This window comes from Schistosoma haematobium, chromosome 1 (genome assembly GCF_000699445.3).
Source record: "Schistosoma haematobium chromosome 1, whole genome shotgun sequence".
In the NCBI taxonomy this organism is placed as follows: domain Eukaryota; kingdom Metazoa; phylum Platyhelminthes; class Trematoda; order Strigeidida; family Schistosomatidae; genus Schistosoma; species Schistosoma haematobium.
The window spans coordinates 84,946,070-84,966,716 of record NC_067196.1 but is presented as its reverse complement, the minus strand read 5'-3'; the positions used below and the strand labels follow the sequence as shown (position 1 = coordinate 84,966,716).

At 37.9% G+C, this 20,647-nt stretch overlaps 1 protein-coding gene across 1 annotated transcript in view; it reads right to left on the bottom strand.

Annotated features, from left to right (window-relative positions):
- The window catches only part of MS3_00002323 (uncharacterized protein), a 32,695-nt gene extending 22,043 nt beyond the window's left edge, over positions 1 to 10,652 (bottom strand). The window contains exons 1-4 of the mRNA XM_051209898.1: positions 9,957 to 10,652; positions 9,806 to 9,915; positions 9,647 to 9,770; positions 4,518 to 4,593 (exon numbers count right to left, since the gene is read on the bottom strand). Coding sequence (XP_051075374.1) covers positions 4,518 to 4,593; positions 9,647 to 9,770; positions 9,806 to 9,915; positions 9,957 to 10,025 — 379 coding nt within the window. The 5' untranslated portion in view covers positions 10,026 to 10,652. The remainder of the gene's footprint in view (positions 1 to 4,517; positions 4,594 to 9,646; positions 9,771 to 9,805; positions 9,916 to 9,956) is intronic.
- Positions 10,653 to 20,647: the final 9,995 nt, after the last annotated feature.

The window sequence follows — 20,647 nt, the reverse complement described above, 5'->3', positions numbered from 1 at the left end:
AAGCTAACAATGCTACATGGATATATAAACCAAAGTAGGTTGGCCAGGGTTTGAACATGTGACCTGCTAACTGCTTGAACTTCGGTATGTCGGGCGTCGTGGACTGTAAGCAAGAAGTAAGTATGAGTTTCCCGACCTTTGTTGCTACCTTGACGTGGTGGTCGGGCTTGCCTATCGTTCCTCAAGGTCCTACCGTGCCAAACAGGTCGGTTGAAGAGCGGCAAGACTGAAAGCAGCAAACCCAAGTTCCGAAGACGAAGTCGTACCGCTAACTGTACAGAGGTGTGACGGCAGTAAAGTGTTTCTTTCAAACAACCAGCATGACAGCGATGCTGCCTTCCCACAAGGACGGGAAGGGTTAGGGAAAGTTGACCCTAGAAATGGACACCTCGCCTTATCTCATGGATATCCGTCTTCGGTGGTAAGGTCTCAACAAGCATGAGCTAACACGAAAACTACTCACGAGACGGTCGTGTGTGGCCAACCTCAGGCAGTTGTCCCTTGGGCTCTGCGGTCACGCCTCCAGGTCGTTAAGACCAACACTAATCCAACTTCATTTTCAGCTTCCTCAAGAAACACCCTTGCACCGTGTGGGAAGCCGGGAAGTGACATCAGCCCTCATACCCGTAACAACACGGAGACCAAGTTGGTCACATTTAAATCCTCCCTACACCTCATAATAACTCCCTTATCTCCATGACTAACCGTTTTCACGTCCATTTATCACCTCGCACCACTAGGGCAAACGATTCGAGTATGCGGAACGTTATTTCTGGTCTCCTGAAACGACCCTCTAAACTAAATCTAGGAGCTTTTAACGTCCGAACATTGTGCCAAATAGTACAACAAGCCTACTTAGCTAGGACTTTAGAATCTCGCGCCATCGATGTGTGCTGCGTCTCCGAAACGCGTATACAGGATCCGAGTAGCGTCATTCATTTGAGCTTACCATGTAAAAATAAGGAACCAACTCGATTCACATTTCGTGTAGCTGGAAGCGCTGATGCTGCTTTCCCATGACCTTGCTGGTGTAGGTATAGCAGAGTCCTAGGGCAGAACCAGCTGTCCTAGACCGGATCCCAGTAGACACTCGTTTGTACGCTGTCCGACTAAACGGAACAATAAGGATTTGGAGAGATAGGGGCACTCGTTGTTACCTATTCGTGGAAACAGTGGCGACATCTATTAATGATTTAAACCAAAGAATCATAAAAACCGATGGATTTTTACTAAGTCTAATACTGATAGATACGCGTAAACTCATTCAATTAGGCTCTGAACACAATCAAGAACGAAAACAAATCAGATCTAGGTTAACCAAAAGTCTACGGAACGACCGTGAGCAGTGGTGGGCAACGAAAATTAAAGATGGAAAAGGCGGAGGCTATAGGGAACACAAGACAGCTCTACAGACTAATAACAGAAACTGGAATTAATAAATCAAGTGTAAGTCAGGCTATTTCGGAAAAAGACGGTACCCTCATCTGCTCTCAGTTCAGACGTTTAGAATGATGGGTGGAACATTTAAAAGAACAGTTCAGCTGGCCTTCAGCTACTACAAAACTACCCTCCATTCCCAGACAGTGTGAATGGAACATTGAAGTAGGTCCCCCAACTCTAGCAGAAGTTCAAAAGGCTATAGCTAATCTGAAACGAGGAAGGGCAGCTGGTCCAGATGGATTAGCTCCATAGGTCTTTAAGGATGGTGGTCCAATTTTAGCGACTAGGTTGACTAATATTTTAGCTAAGATCTGGGAGTTAGACGTTATTTCATCTGACTGGGCACAATCACTTATCGTCCCAATATATAAGAGAGAGTTAAAATCATCCTGTGACAACCATGGAGGGATTACTTTAACTAATGTAGTATCTAAAATACTAGCCTCGATAATTATCACACGCCTAACTAACTATCGGCGTCCGACGTTGGTGGTCTTTCTTGACTTCAAAGCAATATATGAATCTGTAAACCGAGAGGTTCTGTGGCAATGTCTGTTATTGAAAGGTGAACCTCAAAAGTGAATAAACCTTGTGAAGGCTCTTTACTTGAACACTGCAAGTCGAGTCAAAGCATATGGTGAACTGTCATCTGCTTTTGCAACCTCAAGTGGTGTCCGCCAAGGCTGTTCACTTTCTCGAGTTTTGTTCAACTTCATCATAGACATGATGATGGAAATAACGCTCTCGTCGACTGAACTTTCGGGTATTGATTTCCTACCAGGAGGTTCACTTATGAACTTAGAATGCGCAGATGAAATAGTCCCGTTTGGTGAAGACGCTGATAAAATGCAGTCTTTTAAAAGCACTGACAAACAATACCAGGATGTTTGGAATGCTTTTCTTCGAGACATAATAAATACAACTGCTCTATACCAAACAATAGGCTATAAGCAAAGATGGATGGTGACTAGCAGTGGAATCCAGCTGGATGTACCTGCATCTCAGAGTTGATGTTCACTCCGGGACTCGAACCCAGTACTGTTCGCTTCGAGCGCCATCGCGTTAACCACTTAGCTACTGAGTCCTCATAGCCATCTTTGCTTATAAAGCTTGTGACTTAAGGCAATATCGAGGCAATCCGCATAGGATGCACATATGCCAACAAGAGACTGAACAATTGCAGTTCTAAACAATGGGAAGATATAAGCAAACAATACCAAGTGAATTTAATATAAATCTACATTTAGTATATTAAATAAGTTGGTGAGTCTAAAGATTATATAATTACCTAGTTCAGGTGGAAACTTACTGATTACCGCTATCTGGTAACCTTGCTTATCGATTTCAATCTAGAAACTTCACTGGTATCCAAGTAAGGAGATGTGATCAATGCACTCTTAAATATGATTAAAAACTACATTTTGTTTGCCTAAATAGAATTACTCGTGTTGAACAAATGTTATTGGTAAAATACAAGAAATTACGAATGACTTTACGGTTATCAAAATAATAACTATTGGATATCTTTGCAATGATTATAGACTGATATGTATTTCAACGCAATTTGTATTTTATCGTGATAGATGCGATGATGAGGATAGGAAGTTAATTTCATTATGAGTGGCAACTTTCTTGGAAGCATAATGCCTGAGAGCAGAAATAAATATACGACTAATAATTTCATTATCTAAAAACCCAATTAATTGTTATAAATATTTAGTCAGTGTATTTTGAAGATTTTAGTTCATAGATGATTACTGTGATAGTGAATTCACTAGGGTAAATAAATCACTTGACGAAACATTCACTGATTTTAATACTAGCTTGTTAGGTCAAAAGTAATGCCAAAAATATTACTTACAAAACACCTTTATATCGGTTATTCAGTTATCAATAAAGTAGAGCCTGGCACAAATGTGGCTTGGCTCGAGTTGTCTTACTAAATTAGCATGAATACAAAGGAGAACAAAATAATGTAGTGGTAAAGATAATGAGAACGACTGAATATCGAGTAGATAGTTTGAAAAGACAGAAGAGTATTTAATTACGAAGGGATCTTGGAATTCAGGATTGAAAGGGAAACAAAAAGTGAATGCACAATCGCGATGTCATCCAAAGTCCCCGATCAATGATTGAGGTTATCACGCGAACTCTAAGCAGGTAGTCATACCTTGATTTGGTCGTCTCTAGGTTTCTTTCAAACCACCCCTAAAACAACGAACATAGTTTTTTAATTGACTTATACACTAGGTACATGAGCATGAACCACATTATAAGCGTGAAAGCTAAGGATCCTGCCCAGTCACCTAAATCGAAGTAGGTAGAGCAGGGTGAATGACTGAAGATTAGGTTTTAACCACTAAGCTACCGCTTCAGCAAATATGGTCCTAATTTGGTTGCAGCCCTAATTTCCCGACCTGGTTTTGTTTTCTGAACTAGCTTTTGTGAGTTACATTGCTCTGTTCGACGGTTAGTGATACTACCCGACTGGGCAAACAAAAGTAGATGGCGAAAGGTTGAACTTAGAACCTACTGATTGAAATAAGTCCTGTTAACTGCTAACACCATCGTCCCGTCACAATGAGTTTTAACTTGTATGTAAAATAACAGGTGCATCCACTCTTTGTGTTTTCCCAAATTATAATCTCCTGAATTCTTTGTCCCTTTTTTCCTCTTTCCAAGTTTATTTCACTGGATTATACTCTTTGAATAACATCTGCAAACCCTAATCTTCCCGATTACTGCTCATACTCTTACTACCTCTACCACTACGGGATTTGAATCGGCAACTGCATCTCTGTGCTAATGTGGTATGGTAACTCGAATTGATGTACGTACGTACGAAGTTCCACATTGTTACTGACTGATTGAAAATAACAGTAAATTTAAGCATTAGTTATTCTACCAGGGTCGTTACAAAATAATCCAACTTGTTTATTGCTACCTACCTATCTGTAAAAGAAACAAGAGGGAAATACATAATCTGTATTACCACTTACAAGATAATAAAAACTATAATGTTAAACGCTGCTGGTTCAAAATTCCTATTTGAAAACAAAAAAGTTCAATAAACCAACCTATATGATTAAGTTGAGGAAAAATAGTGAATCCTCCATAATTCCCATCCAATTGATTTAGAGCAGCACGACGAATCTAGCATAGCAGAAATAAGAATGGCAGCAAGGTATACCATTGAAGTTATTTACATACATTGAGAAGGTGCATGAAAATATGCCTACAAATGTGAGGGATATCTTTATCATCATATATTACTAAACGACCGGGAATGGTACTGAATGTTAATCATAAAACTCATTCAAACGCCACACTTGGAAAGTCTTCAAACGACAAAAGCCCTTGTTTTAAAATGATTTTATGAATTAAGTAGCAATTTTCATTTTGTAGATAGAAGATAGAAAATATATACGTGTTAACAAAAAAAAGTCGTGGAGATAAAAAATTGAAGACAGAGCTACGGCGCACTTTTTCTCAAGTTAGCTAGATTTTACGAGAACACACAAAATGTTATATGCATCAAAACCTCGGATAAATTACTGCAATTGGTTGGAAGATATGATGGTGTGATGGATCAGAAAGAGAAATATGTCTACTTGAATTTTGATAAGCAATAGCTAATTTCATTTGCAAAACTTTTATTAACACCTAGAAACCTCGAAATTACGTTTACACCAATGATTTGGTGCCATCTCGTACCAATATTTATGTGTTCAAATAAATAAATAAATAAATTACACCAATGAGAGAGAAGGCAAGATAGCTCAGATTTTGCTAAGACTTAAACTTATGTTGTAGTATTTAGCTTCGAGACTACAACAGGAACATCCTCATTATGAACTACATACGTTTCTTCAACATCTCGTGTTTCAGACTTCTGTAAGTAACCGTAAATAATATGTAAACAGACGCTGACAACAGATTAAGTATACTTACAATAGCCTATTTCCCATCTTGATAACTTTATTCAGTGTAGGTTTGTACGATCGGTTTTGAATTATACTTGTTCCTGTGACAACTAGAGATACTGTCTGGCCACCCAATTTAAAATAGAATGGGTTCTGTTAGAGGGACATAGACTGGATTAAAGTACGCTCAATGCACGATTGCTCTGGTGCACGCTGATTGGCTAATTCTTGTCCAATCAGTGTTAGTCAATACTTAGTGAACACTCTAGAAATCTCATGTGAAAAACTATAAATATACTAACGTTTTCCCTATTGTGCTTCTTACTTCCATCTAACCTTGTTATTTGGAATATAATCTCTTTCCTGTTCAACCGTGTTCTGATTTGGGGACTTGTCGAGTGAATCGGTGTCCGAGAATACTAAGCAATAGTTATAGCTGAGTTATAACCGTAAGCGAGAAATATAACAGGTTCGGACATGGATTTCGTTAGGCAACGCGTATACAGCCACTGACAGGGAAGTTCTATTCGTTGTCTTCTCGTGGCGAGAGGACGAAAAGCATAAGTCCGGCACATTAACCGGGTTGGTGGACACGGAGGATTTACCCAGGAGAGTTGGAAAACCCTGATTCCAAACCAATGGTGCACTTGGGCTCCAGTATCCTGAGGGAACAAATGGCGTATGAACCAATCGTTGGTCACCGGCAACCATGGGACTGCATATCCTTACGTTGTTTCACTGCCTTGTGGATCAGACCTTTAGGCCGAAGGCTCCAGATGTGGCTCCCTAAGAAAACCACCTGCTTTGGTCTGGACACCCGAGAAGTACCACAGCCCACACACAAATCAATTTACTTGTGTGGCGCATATGTATTCGATGCCCCTTTGTATGAACATTTATTTGCTCAAATAAATAAATATAGTAAACTGATGACGCATGTAATTTTGTGTTCTATTAGAAAGAGGTTCTAATTAATGGTTTCCATTATCTTGAGGATCCCACTCAGCAGGTTTGAACATTCCAGGATAACTGAATCTTGACGTCATGTTTTAAACATAAGCAATTCAGTAGGTGAAGTTCATAATCATATAGACTGGCTTGTCCTAATTGTCTCTCTGCTCTTAACATCACTATTAATCAACTGGTAGACTGGCACCTTTTGGTGAAAACACAACCAACAGACTATGAATACACGTAATTGAATACCTGTAATTCATCCCAAATGATGATGCTCTGTATGTGGCGTGAATACTAAGTTATTTGTATCTTTATCAAGCTCTTAGGACGATCAGGAACAAGAACACAAATTTAGTCGTTAATACCATCTCAGAGTTGAAAGTCTACTGAACCACATAGATTCGGGTTGTTTTGAAGCTTCAATTTGGTATTGAATAACCACAGACTTGAGGATTATATGGAACACATGAAATATATCACAACAAAATTGTGATTGTTTCTTAAAAAATAAAATAACTAACTATTTAGATCAAGTTCTGGAGACTAATGCTGATTTCTGTACTTTAGTGCCATCCCTTAGTACTTATGGGACCAGGCCATTAGGTTTTGCTGCCTTGAAGAACTACAATAAATATGCTATAACTGCCACTAATGCAGAGTGGAAGTGATTTATTGATCAGACACCATAATCCAATATTTACTTTAGAGGCACTCATTATTAGCACTGTTGTACAAAATCTAGAGCACAAGTCTGGACTATGACCATGTTCATGTGAGGGCAGGTAAATGTTTGAGCGTGGAGAAATTACAACAGAACGATGCAAATGTCGAGACTTTAACGAAGGAACAATTAATATGGTACAGTGGAATGAAAACTTTTACTGTGGGACTTGATTTTCAGCTTGTAATAAGAATAACAATAAAGGCTGTTGGGAACAATGGATAATAGTAGCTTTTGCCGAACCAAAAGATGGTCGATGATATACCAACGAACTTAGAACACGATGAGCACAAAAAAACTCAATTGTAAATCGATTTTTTCTAGATAGTGATTGCGAGAAGAGGTGGAAAACGAAGACAAAAAGTAGGAAAGTCAGAGAATGATTAAATTTAAAACGGAGGTAGGGTTTAAGAAATAAGCTGGTAGTGAGAGGAAAAATAGTTTATTCTTGTAACCAAGATTTACTTTTGTTCCATTTAGATCGTCTGGTCAAACTTATGCCTGTCTATGACTTGATCAAATAAAAATGTACAATACGATATCACCTAGTCTTAAGTACGAAAATAACCATAATTACTGTTTCTTAAGTTGATTCTTTACTTTTATTATTTCTTCCTACTGGTGGCGCCATTACTCTGATATTTTTCCCTTTAATCGCTTATTTTCACCGTTGGATGCCGGCTCAGTGGTTTAATGGTTAAGCGCTCGCGCGCGAGACATAGGTCCTTGGTTCGAACCTCGCGAGGTGGGATCGTCGGGGCGCACTGCTGAGGAGTCCCATACTAGAACGAAACGACCATCCAGTGCTTCCAGGTTTTCCATGGTGGTCAAGACTTAATTGACTCATGATTTCAACGATTGAAATTATTTTCAAATGTTTATGCAAAATATGACTCCAATATATTGATGTTTACGCCAAGATTTATGTTGTCTATCTGCCGACAAGTGAAATTGACTATAAGCTGATAATTTAGTATTGCTATATTAAAAACGCATAGTGAGATCGTATCACACTTTATTAGTACTGCAATTCCAGACTCATGCAACTCAATTTAGGTAGATTTAACTCCACGTAAAATTTACTCTAAAACATCAGGGATATAGATATTCTGGTGGTAAAAGGATTGACACTGAAGTTTGATAACAAATGTAAGAGTTTGAAGAACTTGGGCATCAAAGAGGTTGTGGATGGAACTAAGAGTGAAATTCAAGCCCATAGTTTTTATCTATGTCCTAGTTTCAGTATTTGCAGTAGAGAGAATGTTGTCAACTAAGTCACTGAAGCAGCTGACTAATTAGTAAAACTGATGTACAGAGTACCAGCCTAAATATTGAGAGTGAAAATAATGCTATATGGATAGCACTACAGTGAAGCCAAGTTGATATGTTGCATGATATTCTGGGTTTAGAGAGTTCGAGTCTTTCTGCACCCACTTTCATTTGAACAGTCGGATAAAATCACTGCCTCTCAAATAGCGGCTTAAAGATGACTGTATGAACATCATTTAGTATTTAAATGACCTTAATTCTGGACAATATCTGGTATGTTATTTCAGCTTCTCGTACACAGTAATTTAGACTAGGTTTGTATTAACGCAAAGTTCTATTGCGTAAACCTTCGTCAAGCCTTGACCAGAAAGAGCTTTATTAGTTCATTAACTTTATTTGTTATCCCTTATTGACTTACGACGTTGTTGAGTCATCTTACTACATTTAATTTGTATTTTTTTCTTCAGGTTAGAAATGAAACCACGTAACCTGACGCATTTTGTGAAACATTTCACATCCTGAAAAAAGGTGAAGCAATAATCCCAGTCAATGCATCCAACTTGCTAGGGATGATATTACACTCGGTCTCAATTTCAGCGAGGTTTTGGCAGTTTGAGGTTATTATCAGGTTAAATGAAATGAATACTCAGCTCGAGTCCCCAAACCGTCGCTGAGTAGGATATTTACAGTATGAAGGTACACAAAGTGAAATGACTCAAGGTAACATTCTCTTGGTTCTAAACTCTCACATGTCAAGTCTTAGCTTGCTTGTAACTGACTGATTGCTTTAAATCATGTAGAAACATGCTACTCCATTCAACTTGTGGAATCTACATAAGACTATTTTAACGATAGCAATGACCAACAAACTGAGATGAATCTTTGTTATTTTCTACTTTAACTCAAACTGGATTAATAGACAGGTAACAATGTTATGAACCTAGAAAATTATTAAGAATAACAGTTTAGTTGCAATAGAATGCTACGGGAATACTATCGAGTAATTATTAACGATCTACATAACACAAAAACGTTACTCAAAAACTGACGTTATATTATAAATTAACTCACTACATGCTAACGAGGAAACTGTCCTCAATTTCTAAAGAGAAAAGAATGTGTAGTCATGTAAGTCAGGTGTTTGTACTAACCACTTAGGCTAAGATGTCAAATATGAGTTTAGTACATTAGTATTAAGTGTTAGCCTTAGGTTTAAGTCGAAAACCACCAATTATGGTGACTACGGATAAATTTGTAGGTGGTGAAGTGATTTAGTAAAATATATGCATACTAATCACCGTTTAGAGCATCAGAGTAAACACAACATTCAACCAACCTGGTCAGAGTCAGAGGTAATAAGTGTGGCTTCCGGAAATCCTCCTTGAGATAACATCGAATCCAAATGAATCTGTTGTCGATTGGAATCTCCAGGCTGTTCCGTAGACTTTTCTTGTGGTAGCCTTTATACAAGCATGTAAAAACTCAAACTAGTTACCTTGATGCAACTGTATCTGTTATTTTTTGTTGAAGTGAGGACGTCACTTTTAGAGCGTAAGTTAGTTTTGGAGTACTCATCTTTGGAACTAAATTGGCAGCCTCACGGAGCTAACAAAAGTATGTGTTAGTATCAGATGAATAATTCATACCAGCCTCTCAAACAAAGAATCAGCATCAAGCATCTTACGTTTTGGACAGTAGCCAACAGAGACCGCCATACAGGAATACCTTGACTAACCTGAAGGTTATGCAAATAAAGTAACTTGTCATTCTTTTTAATTGCATAAACACACTTTATTCGTCTTTTTTAATAAAAAAACTGCAAGAATTTTATTTCTGTTGACAAACTGTAAATTGAAAATAGGTGTTGAAGTTAATACTCATTCTTTGAACATTCGCTTTACTACACAATGACTGTTGGATCACTAAAGTATAGAAACCAGGTCACGAAACTTCATAAAAATAGATAGTTTTATGAGCCTGAGTATTCACTTGAAAACATACTGAAAGAATTACCACAGGCCAACCGAACTACGATTCTTACCACTGAGGTGGACTATAGCATTCGAAGTTTATGCTCTTATCACTTTTTGTGTGTACACCTGATTAGAAGCTTTCACTCGAAAATCATGATCTGATCACAACACGACTTAATATAACATGCTTCTCTCCCTCTAGATAGTCAGTTAAGTCAACTCGTTCTACTAACTTGGATGACAAAAAGAAAGCATTTGTTGGACGTTCAGAATGCTATGTGAGTCGGTTTGTATGTTTCAGTAAATGTAAAATTTCACTGAACACAACGTATTTAACCCGTTTTCACAATCAGTACAAAGGTCAGAAGAAATTATATGTTGTCTAGAATGCCCTTTCATTGGATGGGGGCTAATTAAATTTGTCAGTAGATTTGGCATAATGGTAAAAACGGAGAGATTCTTCCCTGAGATCGAACCACAACACAGTTTAATTGATCTAGTACGAGCATGGATCAGTTCACCTAAACTGTCTGTCTAGTACCAAGGACCACCGGCTATCTAATGACACTGTATTAGTGAAATGATAGTTGAGAATAACACTTGATGTCTATTTGGGCCGAATGCATTTTATCTTGCTTACTTGTTTGGGAATGATTGAACTATCTCTGTCTGTAGGTGTGTCACAGAATAAAGTTCCCTCTCCTATTTCTAGCTGTTTGATCTGTCTGATGTCAAAGACAACTCATGTTGAAGCTAGATGTCTTCTTTTTTAAACTGGGTGAGTTTAAGAAAATCGATACCTTTCAATTACATTGCTTTCCTCTAGAAATGTGTCGTTTATCTGCAGTAAACTGCGAGAGGGATTCCAATTACAGAGACTATTTACAGGAGTGCTTGTCAGAAGAAAAGAGAAGTTCATTGTCAACGAACGGAGTGAACGCCGAGGTTGGCAGGGATTGCCTACCCATTTCTATAAGACCCCCGATTACAGTGTTGGGTCAGCCTACGGCAATACTAACGAGAGCCATCTAAAACAGTGGATGGGAACGGACGGAACATAAATATCCGAAGTTTTAATATAATATATGTATATATTTCTTTCAGAACAGATACACCATTTTTACAAACATGATCTACAATTTACAATATTGGTTCGCTTATAGTATACTTTGGAAGTGGGATTGTTGTATAAATGAAATAATTGGAAATGAAAGACAATACACCCGTACTGGTTTCTTCTATCAATATCACGTCGGGCCCACCAGTTTCGTCCCTCTACGTAACCCTCGTGCTATTGACAGAAAAAACCAGACAAGTAGTGATTAGGTCATTATTTAGATCTTCGCGCAGTCACATTGGAGCATGGGATTATCTGTTCAGACAAACAAAGCCTTTCAACATTCAATATAAGATAATAGGAAATATAACGCCTATATAAAATAAGGAAGTGAATGAATGCTTGAACTATACTGTTTTGACATATGCTTAGCTGTGTTGAGGTGAACTCTTAACTAATCAACCTAAGCTGTTACAGTGGTACTGGTTCCTAACCACACGATCCTTGAAGCTGAACATATAATTACGGAGATTTGTAGAACTGTGGTCTAAGTTCGTTGCCAGTACTGTTCCGCTAATAGACCTAATCCTAAAATTTTAGATTTGTCATGATTTGAAAACTTAACCATAAGATCTTACGTGGAAGTCACATCATTGCCAAACTTAGTCGTCGTGACAGTCGGCAATATGATACTTATTGCTTCTGAAGAACACATTTAGGCTGAAGATGAAATAATGTATTTAAGGCGAATGAAGACATATTATACAGAATGACCACGTCTGAGAGGCTGAGACATACCATTTGACTGAATTGAATGAATATTCCCTCGTTCACCATTGTTCGCCTTCTTTCTGTGTTAGCTGTTGAATATCTATTTGCTCAGTTATCTCATGTTCAGCTTTGAGGATTGTGTGGTTAGGATCAATACCGTTACTGATTCGCTTTCATCGTGTAACTCGAAGAGAAGGTCGATGATTTAGAACGCGGGAACATTAATTAAACAACTCGGTTTGTGTGGATCATCTTTGCAAACATGGTTATTCCTGTGTAACCTATCTCTTATTCATAATAAACATACTGTTCTATCTCCGGCCTAAGTGTGTTCTTTAGAAACCCTGAATATTATATTGATGATTGATACGATAAGACGAGTCAGAGTAGGTAGTGATGTGACTTCCACATCATGAGAAATTTACAATTTTAGGATTAGGTTTATTATAGCAGTACAAATAGCGAACTAGACCATGATTTTACAAGTTCACATATAACAATTTGGTCATTATACGTCACACCGTCGTACACTATGAAGGGAATTTTGCGATCTAGGTTTTCTTTTGAAGGAGGCAACATAGGTTTCGGTGTTTGGATTTGATTATAATCTCACCAAGTCCCCCTACTTGTTAGTACTTTTTAGTTTTGACGTTTCACTTCTAAAAATACAGAGTATATTTGGTGTAGAGCACCGGTATTTTGATATACAATACATCCTTTTTAGTTTCGCAGCGTATACCAGGTGTTTCGCTTGATATAGAGGGTTGTTTCAAAGGCAGTTATGGAGGGAATAGTAGTGTGCTGGAAAGGTTTAAATCACCACAAATAATTTTGTCGGTAAAATCAAGGGAGGTAGCCTTGGTAAATGACTCACTTATAGTAGTGTGAGTTTTACTAGGATTATTAGGAGTTCGATGTATATATCCAGCTAGTATTTTACATTCATGAGAGTATACAGTAAGCTATGCAGTGGTCTTGAGTGCTGTTAGAGGTATGAGGCTGTATGCACTCACTGTCTTCTATTTAAACTATGAGATTAAAATCGCTTCATATCTTTCTTTCTACATACTAATTCTTTCTTCCTGTACCAATGCATATATGTGCCTGGTCCTACGTTGTAGCTAATTGACTGACTGATAGTAAGCTATACCGAATCAAGTAATTTGCCGAAGACCATTTGCCATGGATTTCTATCGTTATATTTTTAGATGCATATATAAGGCAACCACCATCCTTACTAGTGACTCGATCGTAGTGGAAGAGATCATAAGTGTCTGTTTGTCCATTTGAGTCTGTGACATCAGGGGATAGCCAACTTCCCCTTATCAAAGTAAGTGAGAGGTTGTTTCAAAGTGGGTGAATCTCTGCCCCGTACAGACCGAGAGCTGATTAACAGGTTGGGCGAGTATTTGTTTGGTAGAAGAGGAAAAGCAGGAGTGTAGCGGCACTGGACCATAACCACACAATCCTCAAAGCTGAACACGAGACAACTCGGAAAACAGATATTCAATATGTAACGCGGAGAGATACCTAACGATGGAGAAGGCGGGAAGAATGTATTAAATAAATTGGAGTTGATCGGATGGTATGGCTCGGCCTTGCAAGCATGGTCCCTACTGAATGTTACCTTATATCTTCTATTCATATTAAATATATTGTCCTTTCTCTAGCCCAAGCTTGTTCTCCATCATGTATTGGTAATTGCTATGACACAGTGAGTTGGTGTAGAAGATGGTATGACTTCCACGTAAGATCTTATAGATTAGGCAGTTATATCATGACAAATCTACAATTTTAGGATTAGGTCTATTATTAGAGCAGTACTAATATCATGGTAGACCATGATTCTACGTTGGTAAGCCCGACTAAAGAAACGCAACCTATTACTAATAATCCTTATTTGCACTTTAACTTTCTCGATCGATTTTATATTTATGTTAACCCAGTATTCTAATAGTTCTCTGAGCAATGCTCACATGTATTATCGTAATGTTATATTGATTAGTTTTCATAACATACTAGCTCAATCGGTAGTAAAAACTGGTCGTCTATATTAACTAACTAGCTTTGATGGTTCGTTAACAAGCTTTAATAGCATTTACATGCTTCAGCGACATAGACTTGTTTAAACACCAAGCTCTAGCAAACATTCAATATACCAATAATCTCGTGATCCCTATGACCTACGCCAGTACGCCTAGGCAACCAAGTAGCTACCTATCATCTACAATTTGTAGACGCAGTTTTCCAATATCTCTTACTAAGATTCCTTGGTTTGTCCTCAACTCCATCGGTCTTAATCTATCATTATCAGATATCACTTTTCTTAACAGACCTAACAACCATTTGTCTTTCTCTAAGAAACCAGTACGTACCGTCGCCATGTTACTCTCTATGTTCCTCTCAGGTTGAGTCCATTTGTGCCTACGCTGCCACAGGAGAACATATTCCTCAGACAAGCGTCTCCAAAATATTTGTGCCAGCATAAACAACCACGGTACCAACCACTTAACAAAATGCTCCATCCTCCATAGACGTTCATATAGGGTAACGTAAACATGAGTATGTAAACTCATATAAAGTATCAGGCCATTAATTCCTTTATTGACCGCGAACTGCTTATTCTGGTTCCAGATCATAACATTGTTAGACTCTTCTAGTTCTTTTAGAAAATGTATTACCATAACACATGACTCCAGGCACAATTGCATATTCACACAAAAACAGCTATTTGAGTCTGCAGGACATAAAGCCTTTTTCTCATGATCATTTGCCACAAATTGGGTCGTATGAACCACTGCTTGATAGTGTTGTCATGTAAATTCAATATAAACATCAGATCCTTTGTAAATACAGATGAATTGTCCACCACCTTTCAGTGAGATTTATTACGAGACCCATCAGCACTAACATTGTATTGCCGTTTATTAAGCGATTCTTCCGAATACATTTGGTCGTTTAGTTCCACTGTTACACAAACCTTTGATTCAAGTGAACCATGTTTACCAATATGGTCTCCCCCTCGAACTCATAACTATATAATCTTTCTAGGTCCAGTGAAACATCATGAGAATGACAACGCTGTACTGGAGTTACGGACCTATAAGTCTCCTTGGGACCTAGAACCATTCAACCGAAAGGCGTACTCACACCAGACGGATGTTCCCGGTCTCCCAGACGTTGTTCCAGAACCCAATGTGCGTCTGGAGTGTCACACCCAATCAACACTCCTACCAGATTACTTTGAAACGTCGGAAGGGTAGTGTCTTTCAAATGCTCCCACGATCGCAGCTGTTCCTCGGTTAAAGGTTCGACATAATCGATCGAAAACTTCCCAATCGTGTCAGCCTTGTTGATCTTCACGTAACCCTGTCCATCTAATGAAAATATCTCTAAATTTACTTTCAGACATTCACAAGTAGTGGTTCCATTCACACTCGTCACTTTTATCGAAGTCTACTTACCTTTGAGACCCAACTGATTAATTATCTCTTCACATACAAGAGAAGTATCTGGATCACTATCAAGAAGGACGTAAGTTTCTAAAGTTCCCTTCGGACATACAGCCTGACCGGAATGGTATCCAAACAAACCATCGACGAGTTCCAATCCTTAACTAGGTTCACTACACGATTATTAATACCACCAATATGTAGCGACGAATTATGCAGAACCTTGCAATTACCAACGTCACACTTGATATCCGAGTTGCATGACTTGGATATGTGACCCTTCCTTAAACACAGGTAATATAGACCACGTCTTCTCACTTCCTGTCTCCTTTCTGCAACATTCATTTCCAATAACTTTATACAATGTGTATCTTTGTGATCACGAAAGCAAATTTCGCAACTGAGAGCCGTGAATTAGTTGCTTGGTTCCAGCTTAACTACATTATCAACTATATTATCAACTTTGCCTTCATAATTACTTTTACTGAACTTTGAGTTACAATGTACCAATCTACCAAAACGTGTTCGAGCAATCCTGGCTCTTTCTTCTACAAAGATCACAAATTCTTCAAAGACCGGCTCCCTCCCGGTCATCATGATCTTATCGGCAACTTCCACCCAATTAGTCTGTAATTCTAGGGGTAAGCATGACACAATTATTTCCAAATTAGCCTCAGAATTCACATCAGACATATACCCCATTTCCTTCAATGTTATGCACACATTACGTAGCTTAAATGCAAAGTCAGTTAAGCCATCGGCTGATCCTTCAACAGATTTGTTGTTAAGTAACTCAGTAATCAGATGGCGAGCAACAAGGTGTTCCTTACCAAACAGATCATACAAAATTTATTTAGCGATGGAATGCAAGCTTCAATAGCCATCCTGGCCTTTCCTATACAATAGTATAACAAATACGACAATAATTGGCCCTTATCGGACAGTTTACTCTCGATAACGCTAGTAAACTGACTAATAAAACGGTGGTGCTGACTCGGTTGTCCATCAAAATACATCATATCAATCTTGGGCAAAACCATATTATTAACCATAGTATGTAATGTATCCTTTAACTCATCAACCCAATCACTCTTTGAGATGTTAAATACCTTCCTTGAATGATTATTACATCCATTATCACAATCCAAATACCTTTTCACCTTAGCATTTATCCCACATTTGTCTACGCGCAGTTGGTTATCGTCCTCTATGAACTTACATTCTAATTCAGCCATATCAATTTCTTCTTGGAGATCTAACATCTTAAGCTGCCGTCCTAATTCAAGTCTCTTTTCTAAATTCTTCATCCTTAGTAATGCGTTACCTAACCTTAATCTAGAAGTACTAAGCTGATTAGAGGACATACTATTAATGCTAACATCACATTTATCATCATCAACATCAGACATACCACAAACAGCTTTGGAAATTTTACCATCCATTTCGTCATTTTCCTTCGGCCTTTTCCTCCACGTTTCCATCGTATTCCTTGTTCCAAAGAATCGATTACCAAAACAAATCTGAATTAATCCAAACGAAATCGACCAATAGAACGAGGAAATTGAACCCAAAATATCCAGACAAATTCAAAGTATGAGCACAGAACCGATAATTGAATAACTTTATGTCACGTCCAAGTTTTTGCTCGTTCCCGTTATTGAAGTACGGTATGTCGATCTATTTGCAATTTACGAACTCAAATTAACAATAGAACCATACTCCAATTTAGATACCAAATTTTGTTCGCAAGTTACAAATAGTCGACCCAAATGTCGTTCTAACAACAATAATTATAACATTTACGAAACAAACCTTCAATTTTGTAGGTTCCCGGAGCAAAAACTCCCAAATACCAATCCAATAATAAAAAGGTTTAAATCAGCCAAATGTTTACAGTTCTCCCGTAACACTGTAGGCATCAAAGCAAATTATATTTTTTAGATGGCTTTGATGTAATTTGAAGAGGTGTAAATATGAGTAAGGTCTGTATTAGATAAACGGCTATCGTTAGAACTTAACATGGCAAATGATTGTTTGAAGGTAAGATTGAACCCAATATTTTTTAAGAGGAAATACATGTACGTTAATCAAGGAAAAAGGAGAGTACCGTGAGATCTAACTGGCTAAAGGTATGAAGTTGAGTGCAAAGATGAATCGTCAAATAAATGAAAACATTGTCAGGATATAGTATCCTCCGCTAATGAATACTGTTAACATCCCAATGAAAAACTATAGACAGATAAAACTAAGAACCACGTAAAAATTTACAACCTTCAAACTTTGCGCCCATTCAAAGTTCTATTGTACGGAGCTGAAACTTGGATAGCTACGACAATCATCAAAATGTTAGGGTATTTATCAGCAATTATCTGCGCAAGATACTCATTATCCGACGGCCGGATGTCACCAGCAATAACCAACTGTTGGAAAGAACAAACCAGTTTGTAATTAAAAAAGAAATTTGGAAAAGACGCTTGAGGTGGATAGGAAATGCAATGCGAAGATAACCAAACTGCGTCACAATGCAAACCCTAGCTTAATGTCCTCAGGGCAAAAGGAAAACAAGAAGACTAAGAAACACATTGCTTGGGAGTTGGAAACAGATATGAGAATTGAATAATAAGAACTGGAAACAACTGGAAAGTATTTTCCAGGACATATTTGGTCGCAGAATCCTAGTGAGAGGCCTAAGCTCCTTCACGAGGGGTAACAGGTGTAAGTAAGCGGGCGAAATGCTGAGCCGTGACCGGATATAATCTACAATCGTAATGTGAAGTCCCACTAGCAGATATCTTCATATCTATGAACCTTAATATGCTTAAGTTGGCAAGTAAATCATGTGTTATAGCAGGTTTATGCCGAAGGGATTAGGGTGTAGAATTATGGTCTATTATGATATTAAAACTGCTCTAATAATAGACCTAATCCTAAAATTGTAGATTTGTCATGATATAACTGCCTAATCTATAAGATCTTACGTGGAAGTCATACCATCTTCTACACCAACTCACTGTGTCATAGCAATTACCAATACATGATGGAGAACAAGCTTGGGCTAGAGAAAGGACAATATATTTAATATGAATAGAAGATATAAGGTAACATTCAGTAGGGACCATGCTTGCAAGGCCGAGCCATACCATCTGATCAACTCCAATTTATTTAATACATTCTTCCCGCCTTCTCCATCGTTAGGTATCTCTCCGCGTTACATATTGAATATCTGTTTTCCGAGTTGTCTCGTGTTCAGCTTTGAGGATTGTGTGGTTATGGCACGATGCTACTACAAGGGACCAAACTCTGAGTCAGTATCTTGACCATACTTTATTTTTACTACTGCCAGGTTCTCCTAGCGCTTTTTCCTCAATAAAACACCAATATCTGCCAAATTTTTTCGGGTCTAAAAGACATCTGAGGATCAGCGATATGACTCCAATAAGCAGGTTGTTTGTTTTAACTTTCGAACTGTTTACACAACGTTTATTTTAAGTATGTTTTATTTTCCACACCGAAAGATACTTATTAGTTTGTTCATGTTACGTCCTTAGTATTTCTGCGTTTGTTGTCTACCAGAGATAGTTTTATGCTTGCTAAATCTGTCTTTTATCGAAGTGTGAGTAACTACCAATAGAATCACTTCATTTGGCATTCTATGGTCTTTATTACACTTTTTGTCAGCAATTACTACATCGACTTCGTCTAAAGTGAAAGCTTGAGAGTTCACTTTTTTTCCCCTTAAATAAAGCTTTAATGTGCATTTTATTGTGAATACCTATCAATTTGTATCAACCTGCTCACAACCATAAAGTGGCATGTATTCTGTAACAATTTTTAGAAGATAAATAACCGTTTTCATTATTGGCTTGACTTTCTGTGACATATCTCGATCATTACTTACCCTGACAACAACATTTTCCAAGATGAATAGCTCAGTAAGTAATGAAAGTTTTGTAAATATGAGGTGTTAAGTGCTCAGTTGAAGTTTAAACACTGCTCACATTTCTCTTTTTGAGGACAAACTTGTGTTTGCTGCCATAAAGCGACTCAGGGTAAATTATTTAACTTGGGATATAGGTGTTAGCGGGACATAGGCTGGATTAAAACATGCTCAATGCATGATTGCTTTGGTGCACTCTGATTGGCTAATTCTTATCCAATCAGCACTAGTCGATAGTTGGAGAATACTCTAGAATCTTCTCATGTAAAAACTATAAATATACTGACGTTTTCTCTATTGTGCTTCCTACTGGCTTCTGACTTGCTTCTGACTTCCATCTAACCTTGTTATTTGGAATATAATCTCTTCCTGTTCAACCGTGTTTTGATTTGGGGACTTGTCGAGTGAATCGGTGTCCGAGAATACTAAGCAATAGGAATAGCTGGGTCATTACCGTAAGAGAGAGAGATTTATAACAATAGGGTTCACTGAATGCAAAATCATGGTCATCGTAGTGGTTCATCTTGCCTTTTGGGCCACTTGCAATTTAATTCTTTAGGAAATCCGAATCCCTCAGTCACTTTTAAGTGAGTGGTAGCTCATGATTCTACATAACTAAGATTTAATTTTTTTGACTGCATACCGCTCCTAACCTTTGTATGTCTACCACTGTATGTTTACCTCTCTATTAGCAAAATCATACAAACTATAAAGATATATCGTTACTTCACACCTATTTTCAAATGAATTTTAGGATACCTGCTTATCAATTGGCTAATGAGATCTAGTCGGTTTCCGTAAATTAGATATTTATAAATGTGAAGAGGGCTCGCAGACACAGGCATTAAAAACGCTACTGTCATTAACCTTTTTTAAGGCCCTGGTTGCAAATCCAGTCAAATCAGACGTCATGGATGGTGGGACGCCAGGATGTAGTTGAATCATTAGTTGAGATATCATAGTGTTTGGAATCTGAGCTAGTTATTCTTCGTAGGAGATATTCAGTACTGCGAATCCAAACGTGATTTACTGTCTTTGCTTAACTGAGCACCTTCATTTGTAGATATATCCACTGAAACTAGTAAAGTCAGTATCATCAACAAAGACTTAAAAAGCTACTTATTTTCGAGATTTTTAACCACTACAC